Source organism: Bos taurus, chromosome 10 (genome assembly GCF_002263795.3).
Source record: "Bos taurus isolate L1 Dominette 01449 registration number 42190680 breed Hereford chromosome 10, ARS-UCD2.0, whole genome shotgun sequence".
Taxonomy (NCBI): domain Eukaryota; kingdom Metazoa; phylum Chordata; class Mammalia; order Artiodactyla; family Bovidae; genus Bos; species Bos taurus.
The window spans coordinates 14135347-14161946 of NC_037337.1; the positions used below are offsets into that span (position 1 = coordinate 14135347).

General features: G+C 36.8%; 1 protein-coding gene across 1 annotated transcript in view; it reads left to right on the forward strand.

The window, feature by feature from the left end:
• The window catches only part of IQCH (IQ motif containing H), a 229554-nt gene that overhangs the window by 32119 nt on the left and 170835 nt on the right, over positions 1-26600 (forward strand). The window contains 1 exon segment of the mRNA XM_003586516.6: positions 5226-5342. Within this exon segment, the coding sequence (XP_003586564.4) occupies positions 5226-5342 (117 nt within the window).

Here is a 26600-nt window from a genome sequence, read left to right on the forward strand (position 1 = left end):
TTATGATGGAAAGAGGTTTTTGAAGACAGAGACATAAGCAAAATCCCGTCTCTTCACTTTGGGGTAGTATCACTTAGCCATTTATCCCCAGTGGTAAAGAGGATAATTTCATATACTCCCTCTTGCCATTTTAAGGACTAAAGTACATCATTTGGATTATGACAACCCCCAACATATTATGGTGCCTGGCACAAAATGGGAGCTGAATAAATGTTAGCCGTCTCCCCTAACCTTCCTCTTGTTCTACAATTCAACTCCTACCAGAATCAAAAAACAGGATGGGCACATCTGAATGGAATTCAAATCTTAAGGCTTTGTGAACTTGAGGCACCTGGGCTTTTAGAAGCAGCTTGGGGTTAAGTGATGCTGTGATTGTTGGTCCCCTACCTAGCAGGGGTATAAGAGGGGATGTCATAAAGCACAGACGTATTATCACACCTAACGCTTAATATTACATTTGCCTGTAATACAGGAGACACAAAAGACTCGGGTTTAGTCCCTGGATTGGGAGGATCCCCTGGAGAAGGAAACGGCAACCCACTTCAGTATTCTTGCCTGAAAAACCCCAAGGACAGAGGAGCCTGGCAGGCTACAGTCCAAAAGGTCACAAAGAGTCGGACATGACTGAGTGAGCACAATACTATATAATTCTCAGTCCACGTTCAGTCTTCCCCAGTTGTCTTAGAACTATTTTTCTATTGTTTGTTTGAATCAGGATGTAAAAAATGTCTGCACGTTGCATTTGTTTTTTTTTGTTGTTGTTGTTTTATTCATTTTAAAAAACTGAAGCATAGTTGTACAGTATAAGTTACAGGTGTTACAATAAAATGATTCTCAATTTTTAAGGTTCTAGTTATTATAGAATATTGACTATATTCCCTATGTTGTACAATATCATGTGTTGCATTTGTATCTCATTTTATCTGTAACAGTTTGCTTCATGAACAAAGTCACCATTGTAGGTCAACTATACTTCAGTTTTTAAAGGTCACTTATTTAAGAAATCAGGTCATTTCTCAAATAGGTTCACCACCCGCTTAGTGTGGATTTGTCTGAATCTCATGTCTTACAATCTCATGGTGTCATTTTACATGTGCCCCTGTCTCTAGTATTTCTTGTAAACTAGCAGTCCTATCTGGGCTTCCCTGGTGGCTCAGGTGGTAAAGAGTCCACCTGCAATGTGGGAGACCTGGGTTCAATCCCTGGGTTGGGAAGATCCCCTGGAGGAGGGCATGGCAACCCGCTCCAGTATTCTTGCCTGGAGAATCCCCATGGACAGAGCAGCCTGGAGGGCTACAATACATGGGGTCACAAGGAGTCGGACACAGCTGAGCACAGCACAGCAGCAGTTCTATCCAGAAGCTTGATTGGATGCAGGTAACGTCTTTTTGGTGGCAATACTTCACAGATGGTACTGTGCACTTGCTTTTACTGTTTATCAGGAGGCAGTTTCTTTTTTCTTTTAGTGATGTTAAGATTGAGCTGTGAGTCTGTGTATTACCAGCTTGATCTAGTCTGATATAAAGTTCCCCACAACCTTTCACCCAATGATATTAGCAAAAACTGATATGTATCTAATTATTTCATTAGGGATTGCAAAGTGATGATTTTATAATTCTATCACTCCTTCTGCATTTATTAGCTTCTCTGAAGAACTTTCCCTTAGCAACTCTTTGGTGAACCTGAAAAGCAGATTTTTCAGGAAAAGCAGAATAAATACACGATTCTTTCTTTTATCTATCTTGTAGATTAATTGATCTATTTTATCAATTAGGTTTTGGGGAAGGGGGAAATATTAAGAACTATGGATTTTTATATATTTGAGGTGTTTCAGTGCATAAAGTATTACTTGTAGGATACTGAATAGTACTTTATCATTTGTGAGATGCTGAACACACATCAGTCACTTAAACTTCACAAACAACCCCCTGAAGGTAAGTATTATTAATACTACCCAGTTTCACAAATGAAAAAATCTAGATCATATAGCTTGAAGTAGGATTTGGTGTCTACTGTTCTTTCAATTAAATATGATATTGGTTGAAAGAATCAATTGAAAGACAATTAAAGGTGACTGGATTCTTTTTCTTTTGAGATTAAATAGCAGATACCTTTAACCAGTGGGACTAACCAGTGTACATTTAGAAGGCATTACTTTTGGCAAACACTGTTGAGAATAATGTTATGCTGATAATACTGTAACTTAGTAAATAGCTTGTCTCAACTTTGTTTGTGAAGCATTTCCATTTTGATTACTCTGTGTGGGATCTACTGCTCAGATGCATGTCATTTTATGGTCTGCTCATGTCTGGGGAGCTGGTATTATGTGCTGCCTAGTGTTTTTAATTCAGAACTTCTTTTGAAAGGAACCTTAGCCTCTCATGTTCAAGCCCTAGTTTTAATAGCATAAGCTATTTCCTTCTTATATCGCTTTGTGGGCATAGTAATAAAATAAATACCACAAAATCACTGATGAGATGAAAATTGAGCTCCCTGCTTCTGTGCAGCCATGTAGGTAAAACAGTAATTGGCTCTGATAATAACTTTTGTTCTTACAAACCAAAGTCTAAATGAGAGTCACATTTGATATATCTGCTTGTAATTACTATCAAAAGGAGGGAATACAAAATTTAGATTGTTTAGTGACTCAAGATAGATTAAATAAATTGCTGTCTTTTCTTGAACAATTTAAGAAAATTTTCTTAAATTATTTCCGATATTTATCTTACTGTTGGCAAAAAATGATCATCTTCCAGAACATTGTTTTTATGCTTAATGGAATGATTAATTTTGTTTTTTAAAATCTATAATTGTTTTCCTTGAAAAACCTTTTTACTGGGTCTGATAATTTATTCTCATAAATATTTTCCTATACCTCTCTGTAGATTGTAAGATAAATTTAGGTTATGCATGTATATGGCAGTGATTTTCAGTGAGACCATTTGACATTTTTATATCATTTAAATGTAGACTCTTAATATTTTTAAAAAGGGGAATTAAATCATATGTGCTACATATAATTTTGATATATCCATCCTTTGGTGTCAAAAGGGTAAATAATAGAATATTAATATTTAAAGGATCTTTTTATTGCTTTAGAAACTAATAAAGAATTGCTATTACAACCTGGCATTTCTGTTGAATTTCTGCTTACATTTCGATTTCTTTCCAGAAATATCTGTGTCCAGTGCCATAGAAATGTAAAAATGGAAGGGAACAACTAGATTTTAATGCCAGTTTTAATAATGATTCTAAATTTGATCGTTTTGTTTCTACACCAGTCCTATAGCCATGCAAAGTTGATGGAGCATAATAAAACTAAGAACATGGCTATAGTTCACTGAGCCAATGATCCCAGAATTAAAAAGTTCTAACAAAGCTTAGACATGATAGATGAAGCTATTACCATCAATTTTATCCAGAATACACATTTTAAAAACACCCTAATTACAGAAACCACATCCAGTCAATATAATACATATTAGCAATTTCCCCATCCTTGGTAGGATGGAAATTATTCTGAAAGTTTAATTAAGAAGGAAAAAATTATGTTCAGGTATTAATTTCAATAAAAGAGGCGCTCAGCTTTCATGCAAAAACCCCAGAGTTGTGCTGTACATGTGGGTTACCCACACAAGGAAAGCCATTTGTAATTAGGCACTACATTATTTCTGTCACCACACGGACTTTAGAGAGAAAAGCTGTGCCTTATTTGTAACCTGTGTTCCTGCATGAGTTAAAGTGCACAATTGAGTGCAGTTACTTGGAGATTTTGTCTAAAAACTATGTTTTAAAAAATAAAAGGAAGGTTTGGAGGCTGTATTAAGAAATAACTTATCTAGACAGCATGCATTCCAAAGGTGTTTTTGTAGCCTTCCCCTTCACATTGACCTCAGGCACAGGCCATGTATGAATGCTTAGGATCAAAGAAATTACTGCAGCATGAGCTAATCTGTCTGGTTCCTATAACCATTTTAACAATTGCATCAGATCACCCTCAGAACTAGCACTATATTGAAAAGAAATCAGTGTTTTTAATTGCTCACAACACCTTTTAAAAAAAGTACCAAAGGCCACACATTGTATGATTTCATTTATAGGAAATATCCAGAATGGGCACATCCAAGAGAAAGAAAGCTGATTAGCAGTTGCCAGGCTCTGGGAGGAGGAGGGGATGAGCAGGAATTGTTAATGAGTGTGAGGTTTCTTATTGGGGTAATAAAAATGTTCTGGGATTAAGGTAGGGGTGATGGTGGTACAACATTGTGAATATGCTAAAGTTCACTAAATTTAAAACTCCCAAAAGACCTCAGAAACTCTCAGTACTACCATACTCCGTAAGTGTCAGCTTCCCTTTGAGCATCAATGCATAGAATGCTACCTTTTAGCACAGAATGCAAAACACGGGTGGGAGGTGTTGGGGGTTGATAATTCGATGGGAGACTGTCAAGTCTAGTGCCACATTTTGCAAATAAAGAAACTGACTTCCACAGAAGGAAAGTGACTTACCCAAGGTCACGCGCAGACAGTCCAGGGTAGAGCAAGACTGGATCGCAGGTTTCCAGGCACCTGTCTGGTGCCCCTGCTCACCACCTCTATGCTGCCTACCCTGGTAGTCTATCTCAGCAGTAACTCACTTGAATTATTTTAAATGAGGAACACATGGTTCAAATGAGATGTGTGGGTTTTATTTTTTTCTAATGAAAGCATACATTTCCCCTAGAAAATAGCAAAATCTCTATGAAGGAGGAGATACATTTGTTGTGGTAAATTTACCAAGTCCTAACTGAGATTTACCTGTAAATGTCCCTTGAGAAAAGTGGCCACATTAACAGACCAAGGGAGCCCTCTACCTGCATAGTTGTAGTATAGATTTCATTGGGAAAATTCTTGACCTGGAAAGCTAAAACTAAATCGAGACCAGGTGTTCTACCCTTTGTCCACCTTGGTTGGCTTCTAGCAGTATTTTGGAGAAAATGAATGGTGGATTTTTATGAGTAACAGGGATTCAGAGAGGAAAATCTGCAGAAAATTCCTTTTCTGTGAATAAAAGACAAAATTAGTTACCTAAATAAAAGACCTAAAGATATATATATATATTTTTCCAGTGAGAATTACATTAAAATAATTATTCTCAAAGAACTTTATACTCCTTTGAGGATATAAAATGTTAACAAGCAGTTTTGTTCATCCAGCATGAAACTTTCATTGTTTCTTTGTTTCAGGGAAAGACAGGGTTGAATATAAAAATCATGCAGGATCCTGAAAGCATCCACCACAGAGCTGCTGTAAATGCGACCTATGGAATCAGTTTGCCATACATTAACCAGAGAAAAGCAAGTGTAAGTAATGAGTGGTTTTAATGAGCTCTTATTTTTTAGAATTAAAATTCATTCATTGGTGCTATAAGACATAAGGTAGATTTTAAGAATTGAATCCTTTTGTCCTTAGAGTTTTTTGGAGATGAAATGGAGTGGCATTCATTCTGTTTGTAATTAGAAATGATGAAGAAAGTGTAAACTTCTTTTTAAAAGATCTATGTATAGATCATTCAAATTTTTCTATTTTATCTGATATCCCTAAATAAACTAGTACCATAATTTTAACTAATATCAAAATTTAACAAGAGGAAGTAATTTAACAACAAAAAGAATACAGAGCTGTTAAATATTTTCTTTTGTGTACAGGCTTCTCCTAGAAAAAGAAAAAAAAAACAACAGCAGCAAGGCATGAGCTTCAATTATATATGCTCATATAATAGGCAAAAATTTAAGAATATTTATTCTAAATCTGAAGAAAGTAGGGGTTGATCCTTTATGTTAGCAAAATGATGAGAAGGAAAAATAATAACAAGGAGACTGTCATTAAGGAATCTCAGAGTCTGTTCCTATTTTTGCCGTTGACTTGCTGCTGAGTGTCCCAAAGCAGGGATTGTACTCTTTCTGTGTTTCAGGGTTTTCTTAGAAGAACCAAGAGTAGGGCTTGATTTTAATTAGAAAAATTATTTTATTTGAGATTATTTCTAATATTGAAAATAATTACCAAAGTGATATATATAATTTTTAAATACATTTTTTTTAACCTTTGGCTTTTCTCCAAAGCTCTTAAATGTATCCTTCAGTGAAATCAAAACTAAAAACAAGATTAATTTTAGAATTAAATTGCAAAGCCATTTCCAACCAGCATAATAGTCTCTTAATCTTTCAAATTTCCTACGTAGACATTTTCAACTGCCTACTTCATTCATGTAACCCTGAAATATATTTTTAGTTTCTTTATATGTGCTTTATGTTATTCTAACAGGGTTGGTTTAAGAGCATTTTATCATAGAAATCCTTTTATAGCCTAAGAAATACCTAGAAAGTTAGATATTTTTATTCCTGCTGAAACTTTATTTAAAATGTCACTGTGAATAATGTGAAAGGGTTTTTATCTGCTTCCCGTGAGCCCAAAGCCCTTGAAATAAAAATATTATTTCTCTGGCTGTACAGACAGAAGCAGATTTCGCTTTTGTTGTTGTTGGTTTTCCCCATCAGTCTAGAATTAATATTGGCTTAGCTGGGGGAGCGCTGAGGCTTTGTAGCCCAAGGCAATTGCAGCATGTCATGCAAACTTTTTCTGATGAGTATTGAAGTTTAAAAAGGCATACCTCAACATTTACAGGGGATTAAGCTTTGCTTTAATGAATCTGAACAAAAATTCTGACATAAACAGGGAATTCAAAACTATGTCCAAAATTTCCCAAGTAGGATATGTGCCTTGGATAGTGTACGCTTGTCCTTAGAACACAGAGGACTTGGGAGAGCACTTGGCCTTGTAAGATACAAGGATACAGTCAATGAGTGTACATTACCTAATGTACTCATTGTATGCTCATTGATTGTATTTAAGATCCTTTTTTCCCCCTGTAAAACTTGACTCCATAAAAATCTACACCAGATCACTTTAAAATGTAGGTACATTATGTCCCTCTTGCTCAAACTATTGGCATTTCAATCAAAATAGTTGACCCTATCATTTTACGTTGATATATGTATAGACGATGGTACTAAGTGAAAAACATATTCTCATTTCAGATTTGTAAAACAAGCATTGTGCAAAAGGTCCTATGAAAGAAATATTCCAGTGTTGGCTTTAAACAATCATGTGGAATACTTGGGAATAAATACAGTTGTGATTTACCACTTATGAAAATGTTTTTGAAAGCACGTACCCAAACTGAAGCAATGTGTCTAGCATTATGATGTATAGTTAATTAGAAAAACAGCATCAGAGCTAATTGCTTTTTATAACCACTCTAAACACTCAAAGGGGATTATTATTTGGCTGCTGAGGGCCATGTGTTTCCTTACTTCTTATGAAACTTGAACAGCTTGTCAAAAGCCTATAAGTAATCTTAGATACTTTTGACAGAGCAAATTGGAATTTGTTGCTAATTTACATTACCAGTTCCCCAAAACTGGTGTTTTCTCCATTTTATGAAGAGGTGTATACTTTCTGATAATCACAGGCTGATGAAAAGATTTTACTGCATTTAAAACACATACACTCTACATACACATATACCCACCCCCACAAAACTGCCTTCGGAATTATATATCCTGTAACTCTCTTGTGTAAAAGCAATTTACAAAAAAAGCATTAAAAGTAAAAGTCACTGATTTTTTTCAATATATTAAATTTGCCAAATTAAAACAAAAACCCTCTAACACATTCTTGAGTAGAGCCGTACAGGTTTGCATAGATAAGAAGAAATCTGTGATTCTGTTCATACTTACTCACTGACATTTAGTTCCAGTTAGACTTTATAATGCAATGCATTAAAAGATAGACTTTATAATGCAACACATTAAAAGATCTACAGAAAATTTGACTTTGATTTATTTTTTTTAAAAATAAGGGTTTCTTAAAAGGCTTGAAACATGTATCTGTTACCATGAATTTTAAAAGAACGATTATGAATGCATAACAAAATAGCCAAACAAAACATTGCTTTGAATTGCTGCACAAATAACTCTGATTATAACTGTTATGACCTAGAAAAGAATCATAAAAACATTTTTCTTTTTGGCAACGTATGAGTTGCTGTAGAATTATACCGGTTCTTTGGTCCCACTTTCCAAATAAATAAATATATAATGCAATGTAAACTTAGAATCTTTTATTTATTCATGAGGTTGGATTTAATACTATTATGATTTCTAGATTTTATGAGTCATATGTTATGCCGTGTTTTGCACTAACTTAGTTGGGTAGCAACCACACTTCACAAATCATAGTTTCATTCTTTACTGTTTCACTTAGGGTGTGTGTAGTAATCTCTCACTGAAAGCGCATTCATTTCTGAAGTGATAAAGTAATGGAAAGTGAGGCAATTGTGTTAATGTCGAATGATTAGAAGAAGCACCAGAAGTAAGGTGGGGGTAAGTAGGAGGGGTAGGGGCAGAAAGAAGGACTATTTCACAACATGATTGCGTTTTAAGCCCATGCATATGGCCACAATTACAGTCTCAACATAATTTGGCAACGGTAGCAGAATTAGATTTAAACAAATTGATGTTACACTGCAGTAATTCAGAATGAGCTTGTTGCATTTATAAACCATAACAAGAAGCAGAGTGAATTAATAAACCCTTCTTGTCACTAAAAATAAAAAAGGGAATAATTGCTGAGATGGAGTTAACTTAACAGATGACTATAGTCAGCATCCTTTCAGCCTAGATATGGGAAAGTGAAGGTCACCCCCATCTCAGATGACAAAGAGGGAACATTTTGTTGGTAAACAAATTAATCTTTTGAAAGGTCGCCATTTGTTTTAAGTTTTTATCCAGTTCTTGTCATCTGGAATCAGAGATTGACTGTCATTTCACTAGGCAGGGGTGCAGTTGAAGCAGACAAAGCTGCTTCTGTACATATCAGCATTCCTTGACAAAACCCGGTGCCTGATTGTGATGCTATGGGCTGCTGGTTTACAGCTGTCTCCGGACAAGAATGGAGGCCCACCCCTGAATTCCAATAAGATGGGCCTGCATATTCCGCCTGCTGTAAGCTGGCCCTCTGCCCACAAGTAAAATGTATTGTAGTTCAAGCCAGCAATTATCTCTTTTACTTCCTTCTGTGCTGCTTCTGTTCCTTTTTTCCAAAAACAGATGTGGATATTCACTCAAGTTCTGCATCTCTATTCTTTCCCACACCTGCCAGGGCAGAATTTTGACAGAGGGAGCCAGCAGACAACAATCAGACGGGATTTCTGTGATAACAGTTTCAAAAGAAAATGTTGAATTTTCAGGAAATGTGGAGTCAGCATCTTGTCCCCCTCCCTTTCCCCAGGAGCATTTGGTAAATTAAATTAGTTGAACAAAAGGAAATAGCTTTAAAGACATTTAGAAATGCCACATCCTACTTATGACACACAATCATTACCCAAGAGCTGCAATGGCATGTTCAACACCCCCATTCCTGTCACTAAAGAGAGGTTCCTCTTCAGGTTGTCTTGAGAGAGTTTCCAAGAAAACAATGACTTTTCATGTTCTTCTTGACTCCAAGCCTACTCCACCAGCGTGGTGGTGGTAGAGTGGTGTATTGGCTTTGGAGGCTGAGGTGATTGAGAACATTAGTTCTGCTTTGGTTTGGAGTGCCGACAAACCTGGAGAAAGTGATGTGGCAAAGGCCACTGGCTCACATCTGGTTCTCTCACAAAAGCCCATCTGGAAGTGGGGAGAGGTAACTGGAGGCCATGTCCTCATCAGGTAACGCACATTCTCTAAGTCCTTGTGAACGCTGTTATTTCTTGAATTTCTGGGCTGAGATCCTGCATGCGTTCCCAAACCAACCCCACACCAAACTCCAGCCACTTTTTAGCTGGGAGCATCACATTTCTGGGTTAGACTGCCTGCTGTGGACTCTTATTAATAGAAGGAGAACCTCACAGAAATGGCCTCCATTTCCTTATGGGTAAAATGTCCATGATAAAAGAATCTCATAGGATTCTATTGAGTTTTTTGGGCTTTTTTGGCTGTGTTGGGCCTTAGCTGTGACATGCACGGGCTTTCCTTGTGGCCTTCGGACTCCAGAGAGCACAGGCTCAGCAGTTGTGGCACGGGCTCTCCAGCTGCAGCACACAGGCTTAGCTGCCCCACAGCAAGTGGGATCTTAGTTCCCTGACCAGGGATCGAACCTGTGTCCCCTGCATCAGAAGGCAGATTCTTAACTACTGGACTACCAAGGAAGTCCCAGGATTGTATTAAGATTTAAATGAAATAATTCAAAGCACTTAGCAAAGGTCCTGGTACAAATAAGTGCTCTGAAAGTTTCAGTTATGACTGTTGGCGATATCACATATTATCTTATGCCATGTTTTATACAGTCATTTAAAGCTTACATTACTGTAGGGGGTCAAGGGGGAGAACCAAAGTATCACTGAGGTTCCTTCCAGAGATTCTATTTAACATTTCACATGATGATGCCTTCTTTCCCATACTGCTATGGAGACAGTTGTCTGGTCCCTTTGTCTGTTTTTCACATCCTCCACTGCACCAAGCAGTGTTTTGCACATAATAGGAGAGGATTAATTGGTCTCATCCAGCCAGTCCTCACACTGAAGCTGTGTTACTTCTTGCCAAATCTGGAAGTGAAGTAATGGTTTTGCTGACTCTTAGTAGGCACAGGGTATCCTCCCACTTAGCCATCTGATGAAGTTTATCTGGTGAAACCCTCTTGTTCCTGGATTCTTGTAACAGCCTGGCCACTGACTAACTGTTTCTAAGAGCCAGTCACTCTAGTTCAGTTATTCTTATTTTCCTAGTTTATAAAATGGGGATGCTAGAATGGAGGCAGTCAGGTGGGAGGAAGGGCTTGGAGTTGAATGGATCAGAGTTGGGTCCTATTTGCCATTTTCCAGTTGTGTAACCCTAGGTAAGCAAATTAACATCTCTGATCCTCTGTTTCCTTCTTTGTAAAATCAGAATAATGGTGTTTACTAGGCTCAGGTGTTATGAGGATAATATAGATAATATATTATCGTTAAGTATATTATAATTATCGATAATATATTAACATTGCTGGAACATAATAGGTGCTTAATAAGGTTCCTGTCTTTCCGGAAAATTTATGAATATTAAAAACCTCATACTTCTCTCTTTTTCACACCCTTGTGTCCTAAAAAGGATCTGATTTGGTTCTTTTCACGCTCCATTATAAGTGAGTGATAGGGTTTAATGCCCTGGTTTTCAAACCGTTGCAGAGAGCTCCAGTAAGCTTCAGGGAGCCTGCAAGCATTTAATTCATACTTCATTCATATTTCATTTAATTCATATTTCATTATAATTCATATTTATAAATAGCTCAAAATATTTAAGCTATTTTGAAGCATAATAAAGAACAAAAATACATATGTAAGTTAAACACCAAATTTTAATGCATTCGATACCATCAATGGGTTAGTTTGTGCTATTTGGTTAACTCCATGAGCACATGGGCATAGATGCGTGCATGTCGAGGTATGTGCGTGTGCACATTTGAATTTCTTTTAAGGGTGTTTTTTAAATTCGATATGGTTTATCTGTGTACCAGTCATATTTTGAAGTGCACATCCACTCATGTACACTCCTATAATAATCATACGAGATAAATAAGTGAAGATTAAATGAGCTAATACTTGTCAAGTTCTTAAAGCAGCTTCTAGCCCCAGGTAAGCATTCTATTAACATTAACTGGCATTAGTATTACATACAACACTTGTGTGCTCCCATCCGTTAAAAGCCAGGCAAGCTCTCTGGTGCACGTTTGGCACAGAATAATAGTGAACTGTACAATTACAATAATGCATATTGCATCCTGATGATATAGTATCATAAATTGTTTCATTGCTCATTTTAAGTTTGGGTTGGGCCTTACTTGATTCAGAACGTGCTATACAATCTGAATTGGACGTTGCAGGATTGCAGTGTTACTTTGTTTACATCTGCAGATAAAAAGTCAGCAGTAAAACATCATCTTGGAATTTTGGACTCAGGTGCCAAACAAGATTAGATTGTTTTGAAACTGAATGAATATCTGAAAAAGAAGGGTGCTGAGATATCTGAAAATAAATTTAAATTGGACATGATGAACATCTTCAAATGGTCCATGGCACGTTTGAAAAGTACTTTTGGTCATTCAGTTCTTCAATAATAACAGCCCTCATGAAGTATGCCAGACACTGTGTTAAGTGCTTTATGTACACTGTCTTACTTAACTTTTTCACCTATAAAATACATGCTAATCATTTACACATGAGGAAGCTGAGATTAAGATTAAGCTACTTGCCTAAGGTTATGAAGTCAGGAATTCAGGATTCAAATTATTTATTAATCTACTTGTCAAATATCCCCAAATTAAGTACTTACCAACTAATTTTTAATTACTAAGGAATATGAACAGTTGTTAAATATCATTAGTAGTTTGAAACAAAAAATTCCTACTAGTCTATAAACTTCTGGATTATTTTAATTGAAGAAAATCCTGAGATAATAAATGCCATAACAAATCATTAGCTAGATATTACTTATCTATTTACGTCAGGATTTTCTCCATCTTGTGCAGGCAAAATAAAATACAGAAATAAGGTGTATACTCTGATAAATGTTAGACTGCACTATTATCCATAAATCTTGATGTCATAATTTGTCTTTATCAAAATAGCCTGTTTCCAATGTTGTAAATACATATATATTCTTATTTACGTACAATACAGCATATAACATTATACTAAATTTGTATAAAACTTGCATCTATTTACCTATCAGCATTGTATTTAAAGTTACATCTGAAAAATAGATTCTACTACTGAATATAAATTTGAAAATCTTTGGCATAGAGAATTACCTCTCCCAGGGGTTTTTGCTTTTCAACAAGAGTAAATCCTCTATTTAATTAAACCAAAGGAGTTAGACTCTATTAAGGGATTTCAAGCATGAGTGGACAAGGAGAAGAGGGATTTGGGGGGTGCGGGAAGAGAGCCTTTGCATTGCCCTGGGTTCATCCCTGGTCAGCAGCCACCTGCTAACTAGCTGGCCCTGCTCCCTGATGTGATCCAGTGTCTTGGCACTTTGTGACTTGGGCTTTGGACTTGACTTTCCATATTTGTTTGACTCTGTAGTAAGAGGTTGTGTTTCTAACCTCATAGTTTGAAAAGCTAAAAATTTGAAAAGCTTTGTAAAGCTAAAAATTAGGCAGACGGAGGGGCCTGAGTCAGCACTGTGATAAGTTTGACACAAGGGGTTCATGGATAAAACTGTACTTCAGTGTAATTGGTTTCCGATGTAAGTTATTATGCAAGTATAAAACCATTATTCTAAGAAAGTATACATAGCCTTCACCAGTTTGCCAAAGCGGTTCATGACACTCATCCACAAAAGTTAGAACTCTTTGTGATAGATCAAACTTTCCTTTCACACAAACTTCAAGTATGGGGCAAAGTATGCATCAGAACAGAGGAGTATCCTGAAAACTCTGTATTCTATATGGATGAAAGAGCTACTTCTCTTAGTTGATTGCACAGAAAACCCACCAATTGCCACTCGGATTTTCCTAAGAGTTGTGTCTTCATGAGTGAAAATATAAAACTTCATGTTTTTATCTACTGTGGCTTTTTTATTGCAAGGAGGAAAGTGGAATAGTTACAAAAATGGTAATGCTTGCAATATTACAGTGAGTGGTCTGCTTAAAATGAATCAAAGAAAAAATACCACAGCAAGTAGCACAACAGCATTAGCCACAAGAGAAATAGGCCTAATAGAATTGTTTTTTTTAATCATAGCCCGGGTTAATTATCTACTGAGGGGTACTTGAGATGAAAAAATACTATTGCTGTGTTCTCCAATATTCTAACCCATTGTACCTTAAACTGTACTTGAATTCAAGTATACATTCTTGCTTTTTAAAACCTCTTTGGTAGAAAAAAAGCAAGTATCCACAATCCACAGTGGTTCACCCTATACTTTCTTTAAAAGCACAGTTTCTGAATCAAAATGTAATGTAAGCCCAGGAGGTATCTACTTGGAGACGATACCTCTCATTAGGCCGTGGAGTTGGGATAATATGTCAACAAAACACCTGATTTAATTCCCATCTCTACCTTCAATGGTAATCTGAACAAATCTGTTTACAATTGGTAACTAAGAGATCTGAAAGTGTGCAACCATGCACACTCTTAGTGGAAAGAACCACAGATTGAGACAAAAGTCAGAGCACTAGGGTGCTCATCCTGCCTCTGCTGCTGCTATAAGCCTTCAGAGACTACATCACTTAGCCTCTAAAGATTGTATGCTGAGATGTCAAATTGACTTGTTCAGAGTCATCATTATAGCCACAGCCCCAATGATGCAAGTCCCAGATTAACGTGCCTCCTTTGGTGCCTTGTGGGACCACCACTCTCTCAGGGGAGGCAAGTCGTGATCAGTGTAACTGACAGATGGAGGCAAGCTTCAAGATAGGCCTTTGTGAAACTGATGGACATGGCTGAAAGCAGACCTGGTGTGTATTTTAAGCACTGGAAGCAACAGAAGCAAAGGCAAAGGTGGAGAATAATGAAGGTAATGGAGGATGGCTTAGAGATTTGCCCAGTCATGTTGACTTTTTATAAAGCAAGGAGCCAAAAGATGTGGTTCGATGTGTAGAGCCAATTGATGGATGCCCTGGAATGGGCCACTGAAATCTAATTGTGTGACCTCCATCTAGATCATAAAGAGAAGGGCTTAAGGCAGACAGTTTCTGAAATTAGATCACTTCTCCAGATGCTCTAACTGAAGGGCAGCTTGAGAATTCTCCTAGACAATCTCTCTCCCTTGATGTCCTCATTGGTTATTAAACTTTATTTCCTATCCTGTTGGGTATAAAGATTTCTTGAATAGCACTATCTGCTGAACTTGAGAGAAGTTCATGAAAATGCCTGATCAGAGTTCTACAGGCAGCACTTAACCTTTTACTTACCCTCTGTCTCTTTCCTATGAATGGCCACTGAGAGCTGGCTGGTCTAGAAGGATGGCTGAGACTTCCTCCTAACCTCTCTCTCGGTGCTGATGCTGAATACCCCACTGCCGCCTAGGACTCTGCCACAGCCCTGTCCTGTCTTACCTCTTCCTCCAGTGCTGGTCAAAGCGGGTCTTGTTTGGGACAGGAGTTGTGGAGAGAGAAGATTAAAGAATAGGAGTGGTTGATGCCTCGCCAATGCTTGCTGCCCTTCTCTCTTCTTCTGCCCCCAAGTCACGCACTTCCTCCCGGTCAGTTATCAGCATCAGTACTCCTCCCCCACATTCAGCCTCTTACCAGCTCCCTGTGGTCCTGTCTGCTCATGCAAAGAAGCACCCAGGAGACTATCACAGTCCAAGTGTTTCCTAAAACATGGGTGTCTTTCCAAACTTATCATCTGTTTATACTAAATGGTGTCCATTTGATTGGCTTTTTCCTTCCTGAGTTTCCCCCTCTTTTGCAAGGAGTAAAAACCCTAAGGAAATCTTCCAAGTGTTCTTGTTTAGAACAGGAATCACAGACGTAAATCCTCTTAGGCCCGCGAGGTGATAACTGCCTGAAATGACCAGGTCTAAGAGCTGGGGTGCTGAACTGAGGAGACTGGCCCTTCTGACAGGAAACAGCTGCCTCAGCTCCAACCCTTTGGCTGGGTTTTCAAAAGAAGCTGGAAACTTGTATTCACATTTTTGGTGAAATCTCCTGATTTTCAAATATTTGCTCAGATAATTTAAAAAACTCTTTGACTACATAGCTATATCTGTCTTGCAGGTCAGCAATTGGCAGTTGAGAGCCCCCTGGAGGGCTAGTACTTGGGTGCAGCACAGGGTACAGCACTCTATAGGATTAGAGGTTGATTTTGTCAAAGTTGATCAATCTCTTGGGTGCAGCTGGACTCACAAGAGGCTGATGTATAAACTGGAATTCTGCTTTATTTATTCTAAGGAGGGCTATCGTGGCCAAACAGACCTGAATGTTCAAGTCAGCTGATCTGAGGAGCATATTGTGCCCTTATTACAAAGCTCCACAGAAAGCCCTGCTAGAAGCCTGCTTGGTGAACAGAGAAACTGACTAAGGGTAATTAGCTGGACGATCTTCACGGTGAACAGCACCACACATTTATAGTCTGATGCATCCATCTGTGAAGCAACTCCTGCCAAAGGGATATGAGTACATCCCTGTGAAGTAAGTGCTTTATGGCACTGAGCAAATTTGATTCTCTGATTCAACTTTTTATAATAAATAGCTACTGTCTGCTTGGACTTGATTATGTGAATTACATTGCACTGTGATGAGCTTCTTAAACCGACAACCACATTTATCCCCTTGGAATAAATGATATTACCCCCATTTTACTGATTAAACAAACAAACTGTGGCTAAGGGAAATTAAGTTACTTGCTCCAGTCTTACAATCAATAAGTGGTAGAATCCAGATTCAAATCTAGGCCTACCTGATGTTAGAGCTTTCTTTTCTTTTCTCTCTTTCTTTCTTTTTTAGTATTTCTCTCTTTGCTTACTTGGCTATGCCAGGTCTTATTTGCAGCATGCGGGATCTCTAGTTGTGGCATATGGGATCTAGTTCCCTGAGCAGGGATGGAACCCGGACCCCTTGCATTAGGCAGCACAGAGTCTTTGCCACTGGGCCACTGTGGAAGTCCCTAGAGCCTATGTTCTTAACCAATGCCTTCCTCTTTACTAAGAAAGGGCAAGTTGCTCAGTTGTGTCCGACTCTTTTTGACCCCATGGACTATATGGTCCATGGAATTCTCCAGGCCAGAACACTGGAGTGGTTATCCTTTCCCTTCTCCAGGGCATCTTCCCAACCCAGGGATCAAACCATAGTCTCCCACATTGCAGGCAGATTCTTTACCAGCTGAGCCACAGGGGAAGCCCAAGAACACTGGAGTGGGTAGCCTATCCCTTCTCCAAGGGATCTTCCCAACCCAGGAATCAAACTGGGGTCTCCTGCATTGCAAGCAGATTCTTTACCAACTGAGCTATCAGGGAAGCCCTCTTTACTAAGTTCCTGGTAAAAAGACCACTCACCTTCAGGTGACTCTGGTTTCTTTGATGAGACTAACTAGACCACATTCCAACTTGGGGCCTGCGTCTTTCACATTAAACCTCTACATGGAGCTGGCCACACTGATAATTTAGTTATTTTTCTGGTTTCACATTCAGAGTTGGGGTTGGGGTGAGGGAATATATCTCCTTGTCACTACTATAAATTTCTTCCCAAGTAACTGTATTACCCAGAAGAGGAAAGAGTCTCTAGCAGGAAGAAATAGGATGCATATGGGAGAAAAAGAGAAAGATAAGAAAGGTGAGAAGGAACCAGTCCATAAAGAGAAGTATTCTTGGGGGATTTCCTGATGAGATACCCTGCTTCGCTTGTCTTCCCCTATTTCCCAAGCCACCAGAGCCATAAGAGCAAGAATTCTCCTTTTCCCATGCCTTGCTGGTGAGAGGTCCAGAAATGTCCAGTCATTAGGTTCAGTTGTACTAATATCTCACATGAGTTTGCCTAAGGATCTTACCAGCTTAAGATGTTTGTAAGAAAACTTCTCTGAGTTTCAAAGTACTCATTTCCAATTCTAACTTAAATGGTCCTATTGTTACAGAAGGTTGTCAGGAGAAGCTGTGAACTGAAAACAGGCAGTCACCCCCAGAGAGGTAGCTGATACCCAAAAAGTCCTCTTCTCCACCCATTAAAAGATGCACTTGATACCTAATATTGGAGTCATTCAATATACACACAATTTAGGGGAAAAGAGGATTGACTTTCAGTGAAGGATTTTCAAAGCTGTTACCTTGGCTTGGAATTATCATTTAATGGAAAACACTGAAATCTCAGGGGAAGTACCTGTCGCCATCTTTCCATAGTTTTGAGTTTATTATTCCATTTACCAGTAGTTTCAAGAGTAGGACCTAGATTTTACTAGAGGAGAGGGTAATTCCCCCACAACCTTGGGGGGAAGTAGAACTCTGTTCTAGTCTGGAGCATTTACAGGACACACAGCTGTGCTTCCAAGCAGAGCTGCCCTCTATGCTGAAATGTATCACCTGCTCGGGAAAATGCACATTAAGTAACACGCCTGAGTCCTTCTCTGTGTTGGGCATGGTGTTAAGTACAATATACATGGACTATCTCATGCAATCCTTTAATCCTACAAGTACTATTACTACTTTCATTTTGTATTTGGGGAAACTGAGGCAAAGGTGGTTAAATAACTCACCCAAAGTCACATAGCTCAAGGTCAAAGGGTCATAATTCAAACTCAGTCAGTCTGACTTCCAAGTTAGCATTCTTAATATACCACCTCTGGTAGCTTTGCGGATGGTGATACTGACCCACATCCAAGGAACAGACCTGGGACCCTGCCCAAAATTAATTCCTTGATGACCAAGAAATTTGTGGAGAAATGTCTCTACCTTGGTCTGGAAATAAAAGTAAAAAATCAAACCACTTAGTGATAAGCTACATTAACTTAAGGATTAGAATAATAAGAGAAGCTGGTACTTTTCCCCCCTAGTTGTATTGAGATATATTTGACATGTAATGTTGTGTAAATTTAAGGTGTACGATGTCATGATTAGATACATATATTCCTTATGAAATGACTATGAGAATAAGATTGGTTAGCACATCTGTCATCTCACATAATTATCTTTGGTGTGAGTGAGTGTGTGTGTGCTGAGAACATGTAAGATCTATTCTCTAGAGTTGGTACTTTTAGCGTGAAAATTTTCCCCAGCTAGATTGTAAACCCGTTTGAGAGCAGGGACCATATTTCCAACATCAAGCAGAGTGCCCTAACTGGCCAGAATCCGGTGAAAATTAACTCTGATATGTGTATGTGGTTAAGGATTTTGAATAGAAAATTGTTAGGGAACTGTATAATTGAGATAGTCTGTGTTGAGTTAAGTAATGAAATACCATGTACCTCATTTGACTACATTTGTAGAGCTCTCCTCTTTCGGGTCATAAAAATGTCTTTCCAGATCTCTTCAGGTAGAATTAATTTTCTCTTCCTAGATCACTGCTGCATGCTTTTAAAGTCTTTACATGAATTTACTGAGCAATGTCAAAGAACAGTTGAATAAATAAAAAGATATATCATACTCCTGAAAAGGAAAAATGATTATAATAAAGATGCCAGTTCTCTCCAAATTAATCTTTATATCTAATGTAATTCCAATCAAAATTCTTATGGGTTTTATTTGGTTTGCATGGAATATTAATCTTTTCAACTTGCCAGTGTTCATCATCTTAAAAAATAATTGGGCAAAGACTTCACTTTTTTTCCTAAAGGATATTAATGAAGGTGAACTTTTTATACTTCTTATTAAAACATATGATATAGTTACAACAATTATAGATTGGGAGTTTGGAATTGACATATACACACTTATATTTAAAACAGATAACCAGCAAGGACCTACTGTACAGCATAGGGAACTGTAATGATCTAATGGGAAAACAAGTTGAAAGAGAAGAGATACGTGTATATGTGTAACTGAATCACTTTGCTGTACACCTGCAAGTAACACAACATTGTTAATCACTATACTTCAATATAAAATAAAAATTTAAGAAACAACAATTTTTAAAAATTAAAACAATTATAACAGCACAAAATTAACAGACAGATTGATGGAATAAAAGAAATGAGCATAGATATTGGCATTAATATAAAAGTCAGTAGGAAAGGGAGGGCCTGTTAGATAAATAGTGCTGAGTCATTTGGCTAAATATTTGGGAAAAAAGCATTAAGCTAATCCTAACCTTATAATCTAAACAAAAGAAAACTCCAAGTGGATTAAATTAAAAGTTAACAAAGAGGAAAAAAAGAAAACAATAAAAAAGAACTATTTTTTAAATTAGTTAAAGGAAGATTTTTTTTAAATTGAGGTATAGTTGATTTATAATATTGTATTAGTTTATGGTATACAGAAAAGTGATTCAGTTAAATATACATACATATATATGTACATACATATACATATGTGTGTACATATATGTACTCCCCAGGTGAGTCAATGGTAAAGAATCCGCCTGCCAATGCAAGAAATGCAGGAGATGTGGGTTTGATCCCTGGGTTGGGAAAATCCCCTGGAGAAGGAACTGGCAACCCGCTCTAGTATTCCTGCCTGGAGGATCCCATGAACAGAGGAGCCTGACAGACTGCAGTCCATGGGGTCGCACAGAGTCAGACGTGACTGAGCGACAGCACATAGGCACAGACATATGTATATAGATGTATGTGTGTGTGCATATATATATATTCTTTTTCAGATTCTTTTCCCTGACAGGTTATTACAAAATACTGAGTTCCCTTGTTGGTTATCTATTTTATATAAAGTAGTATGTTTCTGTTAATCCTAAACTCCTAATCTGTTTCTCCCCATGCCTTCTCTTGGTAACCATAAATTTGTTTTCCATGTGTGAGTGTGTTTCTGTTTTGTAGATAAGTTCATTTGTACTATTTTTTAGATTTCACATATAGTGTTATCATATGATACTTGTCTTTCTCTGACTCACTTCATTTCATATGATAATCTCTGGGTCCATCCATGTTGCTGCATATGGCATTGCTTCATTCTTTTTTGTCATGGCTGAGTCATATTCCAGGGTGTGTGAGTGAGTGTGTGTGTATGTCTGCACTGCATCTTCTTTATCCATTCATCTGTTGATGGACATTTAGGCTGTTTTTGTGGCTTGGCTATTGTAGTAATAAATAGTGCTGCTATGAACTCTGGGGTAGCTTTATCTTTTTGAATTAGAGTTTCCTCTGGATATATGCCCGGAAGTGGGATTGCTGCATCCTGTAGTAGCTGCAGTTTTAGTTTTTTAAGGAGCCTCCATAGTGGTCTCCAAAGTGACTGCACCAATTTACATTCCCCCAACAGTGTAGAAGGGTTCCCTTTTATCCACAATCTCTCCAGCATTTATTATTTGTAGACATTTTGATGAAAAGGAAGATTTTTTCCCACACTGTTAACCTCATACAATATTAATAATCCTCATTACAAGAAAAGTCCACGTTTACATTGGGCTCCAATCCTGGATTTGTCACTAACTTCTCTGTGATTTGGGGGCAAATTACTTACACTCTTTGGAACTTAGTTTGCTCATTTGTAAACTTAGGGCACTGGATCAGATCATCTCTAAGATATTATCCAGTTCTGACAATCCTGATTTTCAGAATCTGATCAAAATCTCTTTCCTTTGGCTCCATTCTTTTCCCATTTATATCCACCAACACAGGACATGTAAAACAGAAAGGTAGACCAGGTGAAGCTGTTTTCTCTTCTGACTGCGGATGTAAAATTCACAGAAGGCGTTAATGTTTTCATTTTTCCATAAATGCATTTAACAAAGTATTTATTAACAACCTGTTAGGTACCTGACCCTGTCCTAGTGACTTTTATATGTTATCACTGCATATTCAGAACATGTCAGAGAGATTATTACTCCCCTAATAATCTCAGGATTGTACAGGTTAAGATATACAACCAAGTCATGTAATTAACACATGGTTAACTCAGAATTTAGACATATATTTTCTTGATAGTCTGATTAAGTCTAGGAAAATTATTCCCAGAGAATCTGTGCAAAAAGGACAAACACTTACACACACACACACACACACACACACGCACGCACACACGCATGCACTCACTGACGGTATTAAGATGAGCTGGTTAAGAATCCGCCTGCAATTCAGAAGACCTGAGCTCAATCCCTGAGTTGGGAAGATCCCCTGGAGAAGGGAAAGGATAACCACTCCAGTATGCCGGCCTGGAGAATTCCATGGACTGTATAGTCCATGGGGTCGCAAACAGTCGGACATGACTGAGCGGCTATCACACACACAATATACTTTAAAAATCAGCTTCTTAATTAAATGAACAATGTAATTTTTCATGGGCTTAATTTATATTTGGGAGTCCTTCATTGAGTTAAAAATACTTGAACTAGAAGCATTCCTAACCTGCTTTCAGGTTTGCTTAGGCATCTCTTCTGGAGACTTCACTGATACAACATAGAAATTATGGCAAAGCCCAGTGGAGTCATTGAAGTAAAAGTCTCAGTACTGCTCAGGAAGGGATGCCAAATTAAATAAAAAGAGCCCCAGCAGTTCTGCAGCTGCGTGCCAACCCAACTGCTGGTATGAAGTAAATGAGGACCAAACTTCATTTCACTTGTGACCCTAGCCGGTATTTAAACAAAAATGCCTAGAGACTGACACACTGTTCTATAATAAGGGAATAAATATCAGTAGCAAAAATAATTATAAACAACGGTAAACTACTCACGAAGACTTTCTTAGATCTTAACTGAAAGGATTAATATGTAAACTCATTGCCTTTCTTGTGGTCCCTAGGAAAGGTTAAGATTGTAGATTATAAGCATTATATATACTGTAATATATAGCCCTAAGGTTACAGAAGAAAAATTATATAGATAGTAGAATTACTCCAGTTACTTTCCTTTCCGTGTCTTTCACAATATTCACCAGTATGCAAAAATCACAAACATAAGCAAACCAGTTTTTTTTCCCCTCTAGTATGAGATGTAATAAACATGCAGGTGAAAGGCCAGTACTTCATTATTCTCTCTTACTTTTCTAGATTTTTTGAATCTGGAGAGATTACTTTTCCGGATTTTAGAAATTTCTATTGGAAGGCTACAAATTAATGCTGTTAAATACAGAGAGACAAAATAGAAACAAGAAATAGAGTTTCATCTGTCAGTCTGAGCCTATCAGCAAATCCTGAGTCCATTATGTTTCAAGTTCCTTCAAAGAAAGTTTTCATGTAAAATCAAGTTATCACTCATCTTTTGACTTTGCAGAATGGTCTAATAGTAACAAATTACAGCAAGTACTGTTGTTAGCTATGTTTTAATTCTTTGATCGGTTTTTTCCAAAATGTGTTCCAAAGAATACTGGTTCTTTGGAATGTTAATAGGTATTCCATGAAAGAAAAGTTTTGTGTCCCATAAGATTGGGGACCACGACGTTAAAGAGAGACAGACTGACTGTCACACCATTAGGCCACCTGGAGTCACTAACATGCTGATGTCCAGTATGAATCTTTAGAAGGAGGGTAGCCAATGCCATTAGTAATGTTTCCAAAATTTCCTCAGAATTCTTTTTTTTTTTTGCAGAACAGCTATAGACCATATTCAAAGGAACAAACTTTGAAAATTTTTGCTTAAGGGCTGGATTTTATTGTAACTATTTTTAATGGAAAAATTTTTAGACGATATTACATATTTTCCTTCTTTAGTCACATTTTACTGAAATTTAATATTTTCTTGGGGATTTTGGGGCATCAAAACAAACTCCACTTTCTTCTTCTTTTTTTTTTTTTTAATGTGATGTACTGTTCAGGGCCTGTGAGGTGTGCAGATACTTACACCTTAGACTTCTCTGTGTTTCATATAATATTTCTTTTGGCACCTCTTCCATGGTCACCTCTACTCACCACATTCTTTGAGTCTGTTCAGAATCCCAGGGTGATTTCTACTACTTACCACCCTTTTATCGTCCTGAGACCCTTCTCAGTTCTGAGAACGGTGACCTTCTGTGTGCCCTTTCTTTTCCTCCCTCCTTCCCCACTTCTATCTTTCTCTCCTGTTCTGTTTCTCTCTTTCCTATTTCTAATATGGGTAATTTATGAGTTCTCTTTTTCTTGATGATTCTCCCTGGGGTTTATCTATTTTATTAGTCTTTTCTAAGAATCACTTTGGGCTTTGTTGATTTTCTCTGTTAATTGTTTTCTATTTCATTTGTTTCTCTCTTTTTTAATTCTCTTCTTTTCACTTGAGTTTATTTTACTCTTTTTTTAAAAGCTTCTTAAGGTAGAACATTAGATCACTGACTTTAGACCTTTCTTATTTTCTAAAATAAGCATTTAAACTTGATAAGTTTTTCTCTAAGCAGTTTTTTAACTGCATCTCACACATTTTGATATGTCACATTTTCAATATCATTCAGTTCAAAGTTCCTTTAATGATTTTTTTTCTTTGACTTGTGAGTTATTTAGAAGCGTGTTAATTTCTAAATATTTGTTTTTTTTGTTTTTGTTTTTTTTAGTTTTCTCTTTCTTACTGAATTCTAATTTAATTCCACTGGGGGCAAAGAATATATTTTATAAGATTTAAATCTTTTGAAATTGATTGAGACTTATTTTGTGGCCCAAGATATAATTTAGTTTGGTTAATTTTCATGTACATTTGAAAAGAATGTCTATTTCACTGCTGTTGGTTGTAGGGGTCTATCAGTATCAATTAGGTCAGGATGGCTGTTGGTGATATTCAGATTATCTGTGTTCTTTTTTTCCTCATAATTTAGAGACTATTTAGATTCTGTAATGAAACCCATGTTGATAAAACCTTACTTTGGGGGGAGGGCATGCCACACGGCTTGTGAGGTCTTAGTTCCCCAACCAGGGATTGAACCTGGGCACTCTGCATTTAGAGTGCAGAGTCCTAACCATCGGACCAGCAGGGAATCCCATGATCTTCTATACTCTTAATGGTTCTTAAAGTCTATTTGTTCTACAAATTACTGAGGGAGGAGTTTTAAAATCTTCAACTCTAATCAAAGATTTGTCTCTTTCTTTAGTTTTGATCATTTTTATTACATATATTTTGTATTAATGTTATTAGAGACATATGTGTTTATAATTTTTATGTTTTCTCAACCAACTAAACTTTTTATTCCTCTTTCTCTTTGATTATACTCTGTGTCTTAAAAATCTACTTTGGTATTTAAAAAGCCACTCTTTTCTTTGCTTACTGTTTACATGGCATTTTAATGTTTTTTGTTGTTGTTGTTATTACTCAATCCTGTGTCTTTAAAACTAAAATCCATCTCTTAAAGATAGCATACAGTTTTATCTTGGTTTTAAAATCCAGCCTGATAATCTCTCATTTTTAATTAACATTTAATCAGTTTCTATTTAATGTGGTCATTGACATGATTTGATTTAGAACAACCATTTTTCTACTCGCTTTCTATTTTTTCCAACTCTTTTTCTGTCCCTTTGTTTCCTGCTTTACTTTAAAAATTTTTTTAAAAATATTCCGTTTTATTGGCTTTTAAGCTGTACCTCTTTGTATTATTTTTAGTGGTTGCTCTAGGAATTACAATATGCATGCTTAACTTATTCGCATTTCCTTGGAGTTAATATTGCACCAGTTCACATGCGATGTAAGGAACTTGCAACTATAGAATTCCATTTACCTCCCAATTCTTTGTGCTTTTGTTATCATGTAAACTGCATATGTTAGAATTTTTACCTTAAATACTCAAATATCTTTAAGAGGAATTAAGACAAAAATATAAAATATATAGTCTCATATTTACTGTAGAGTTCTAAGTTTCCATCTTGGATCATTTTCTGTCAGCCTGAAGAACTTACTTTAAGTGTTTCTTATAACTCATACCGCTTATGTAAGACTTACTGTAATGCTGTCTGCTTTTATAAAAAAAAAAAAAAAAAGTATTTCCCTTTATAGAGAGTTTTGAGTTGCCAGGTTTTGGGTTTTTAATATTAACATTTTTAAGTTCCATTGTTTCTGATGAGAAGTTAGCCATCATCTGGATCACTGATTCCCTGTATATAATTTTTTTTTCTTTCCTGTCTACTTTCAAGTTTCCTCTGTCTTTGTCTTCCAGGGATTTGATCATGATATGTCCATGTGTGACTTTCTTTGTCTTTATCCTCCTTCAGATTCATTGAGCTTCTAGGATCTGTAAGTTTATGTTTTCCAGAAAATTGGGGAACATTTTGGCCATTATTTCTTTAACTTTGTCTCCACGTTTCTCTTTCTCCTCTTTCTGGGATTTCAGTTACATATAAAATATACAACATGAAATTTCATGGGTCACAGAGGATCTATGCTTTTTCTTATTATTTTTTTCTTTTTGCTCTTGAGATTAAATAACATTTATTAATCTCTCTTGCTTCTTACGCTCCCTTCAATCTGCCATCAAGCCTATCCAATGAACCTGTTATCCCAGACATTTTACTTTTCAGTTCTAAAATTTCCATTTAGTTCTTTTTTTATAGTTTTCATTTTTCAACCAAGATTTTCCATTTGTTAATTAATTATGATAACAGTTTTCTTTTAACTATTAAAAAATATGTATAACAGCTTTAAAGTTCTTTTTTGCTAAGTCTATGCTCTGGATTATCTTGACATCTTTCTATTGTAAAAAACTAATGTATTAAGGTATGATTGACATAAAAAATCTGTACATATTTAGTGTATACAACTTGATGGGTGTGGTGAACCATCACCACAATCTGTGCTGTAAACTGGTTAATCACTTCCAGGGTCTGTTTCTATTGATGACAATTTCTCTTGCATGGATAATATTTTCCTCTATTTCTTAGCAAATACAGTACCATTTTATCATTAAGGACATTATAAATGTGTTACACAAACTGTGAATTCCATCACCATGTGTTAATTCTTACTCAAGCAGGCAATTAATCTGGTGAGACTCAAATTCCAAATGCTGGCCTGCGTGGGTAGAAGCTGAAATCTCTGCTCAGTTTTCTCAGTGCTTAGCT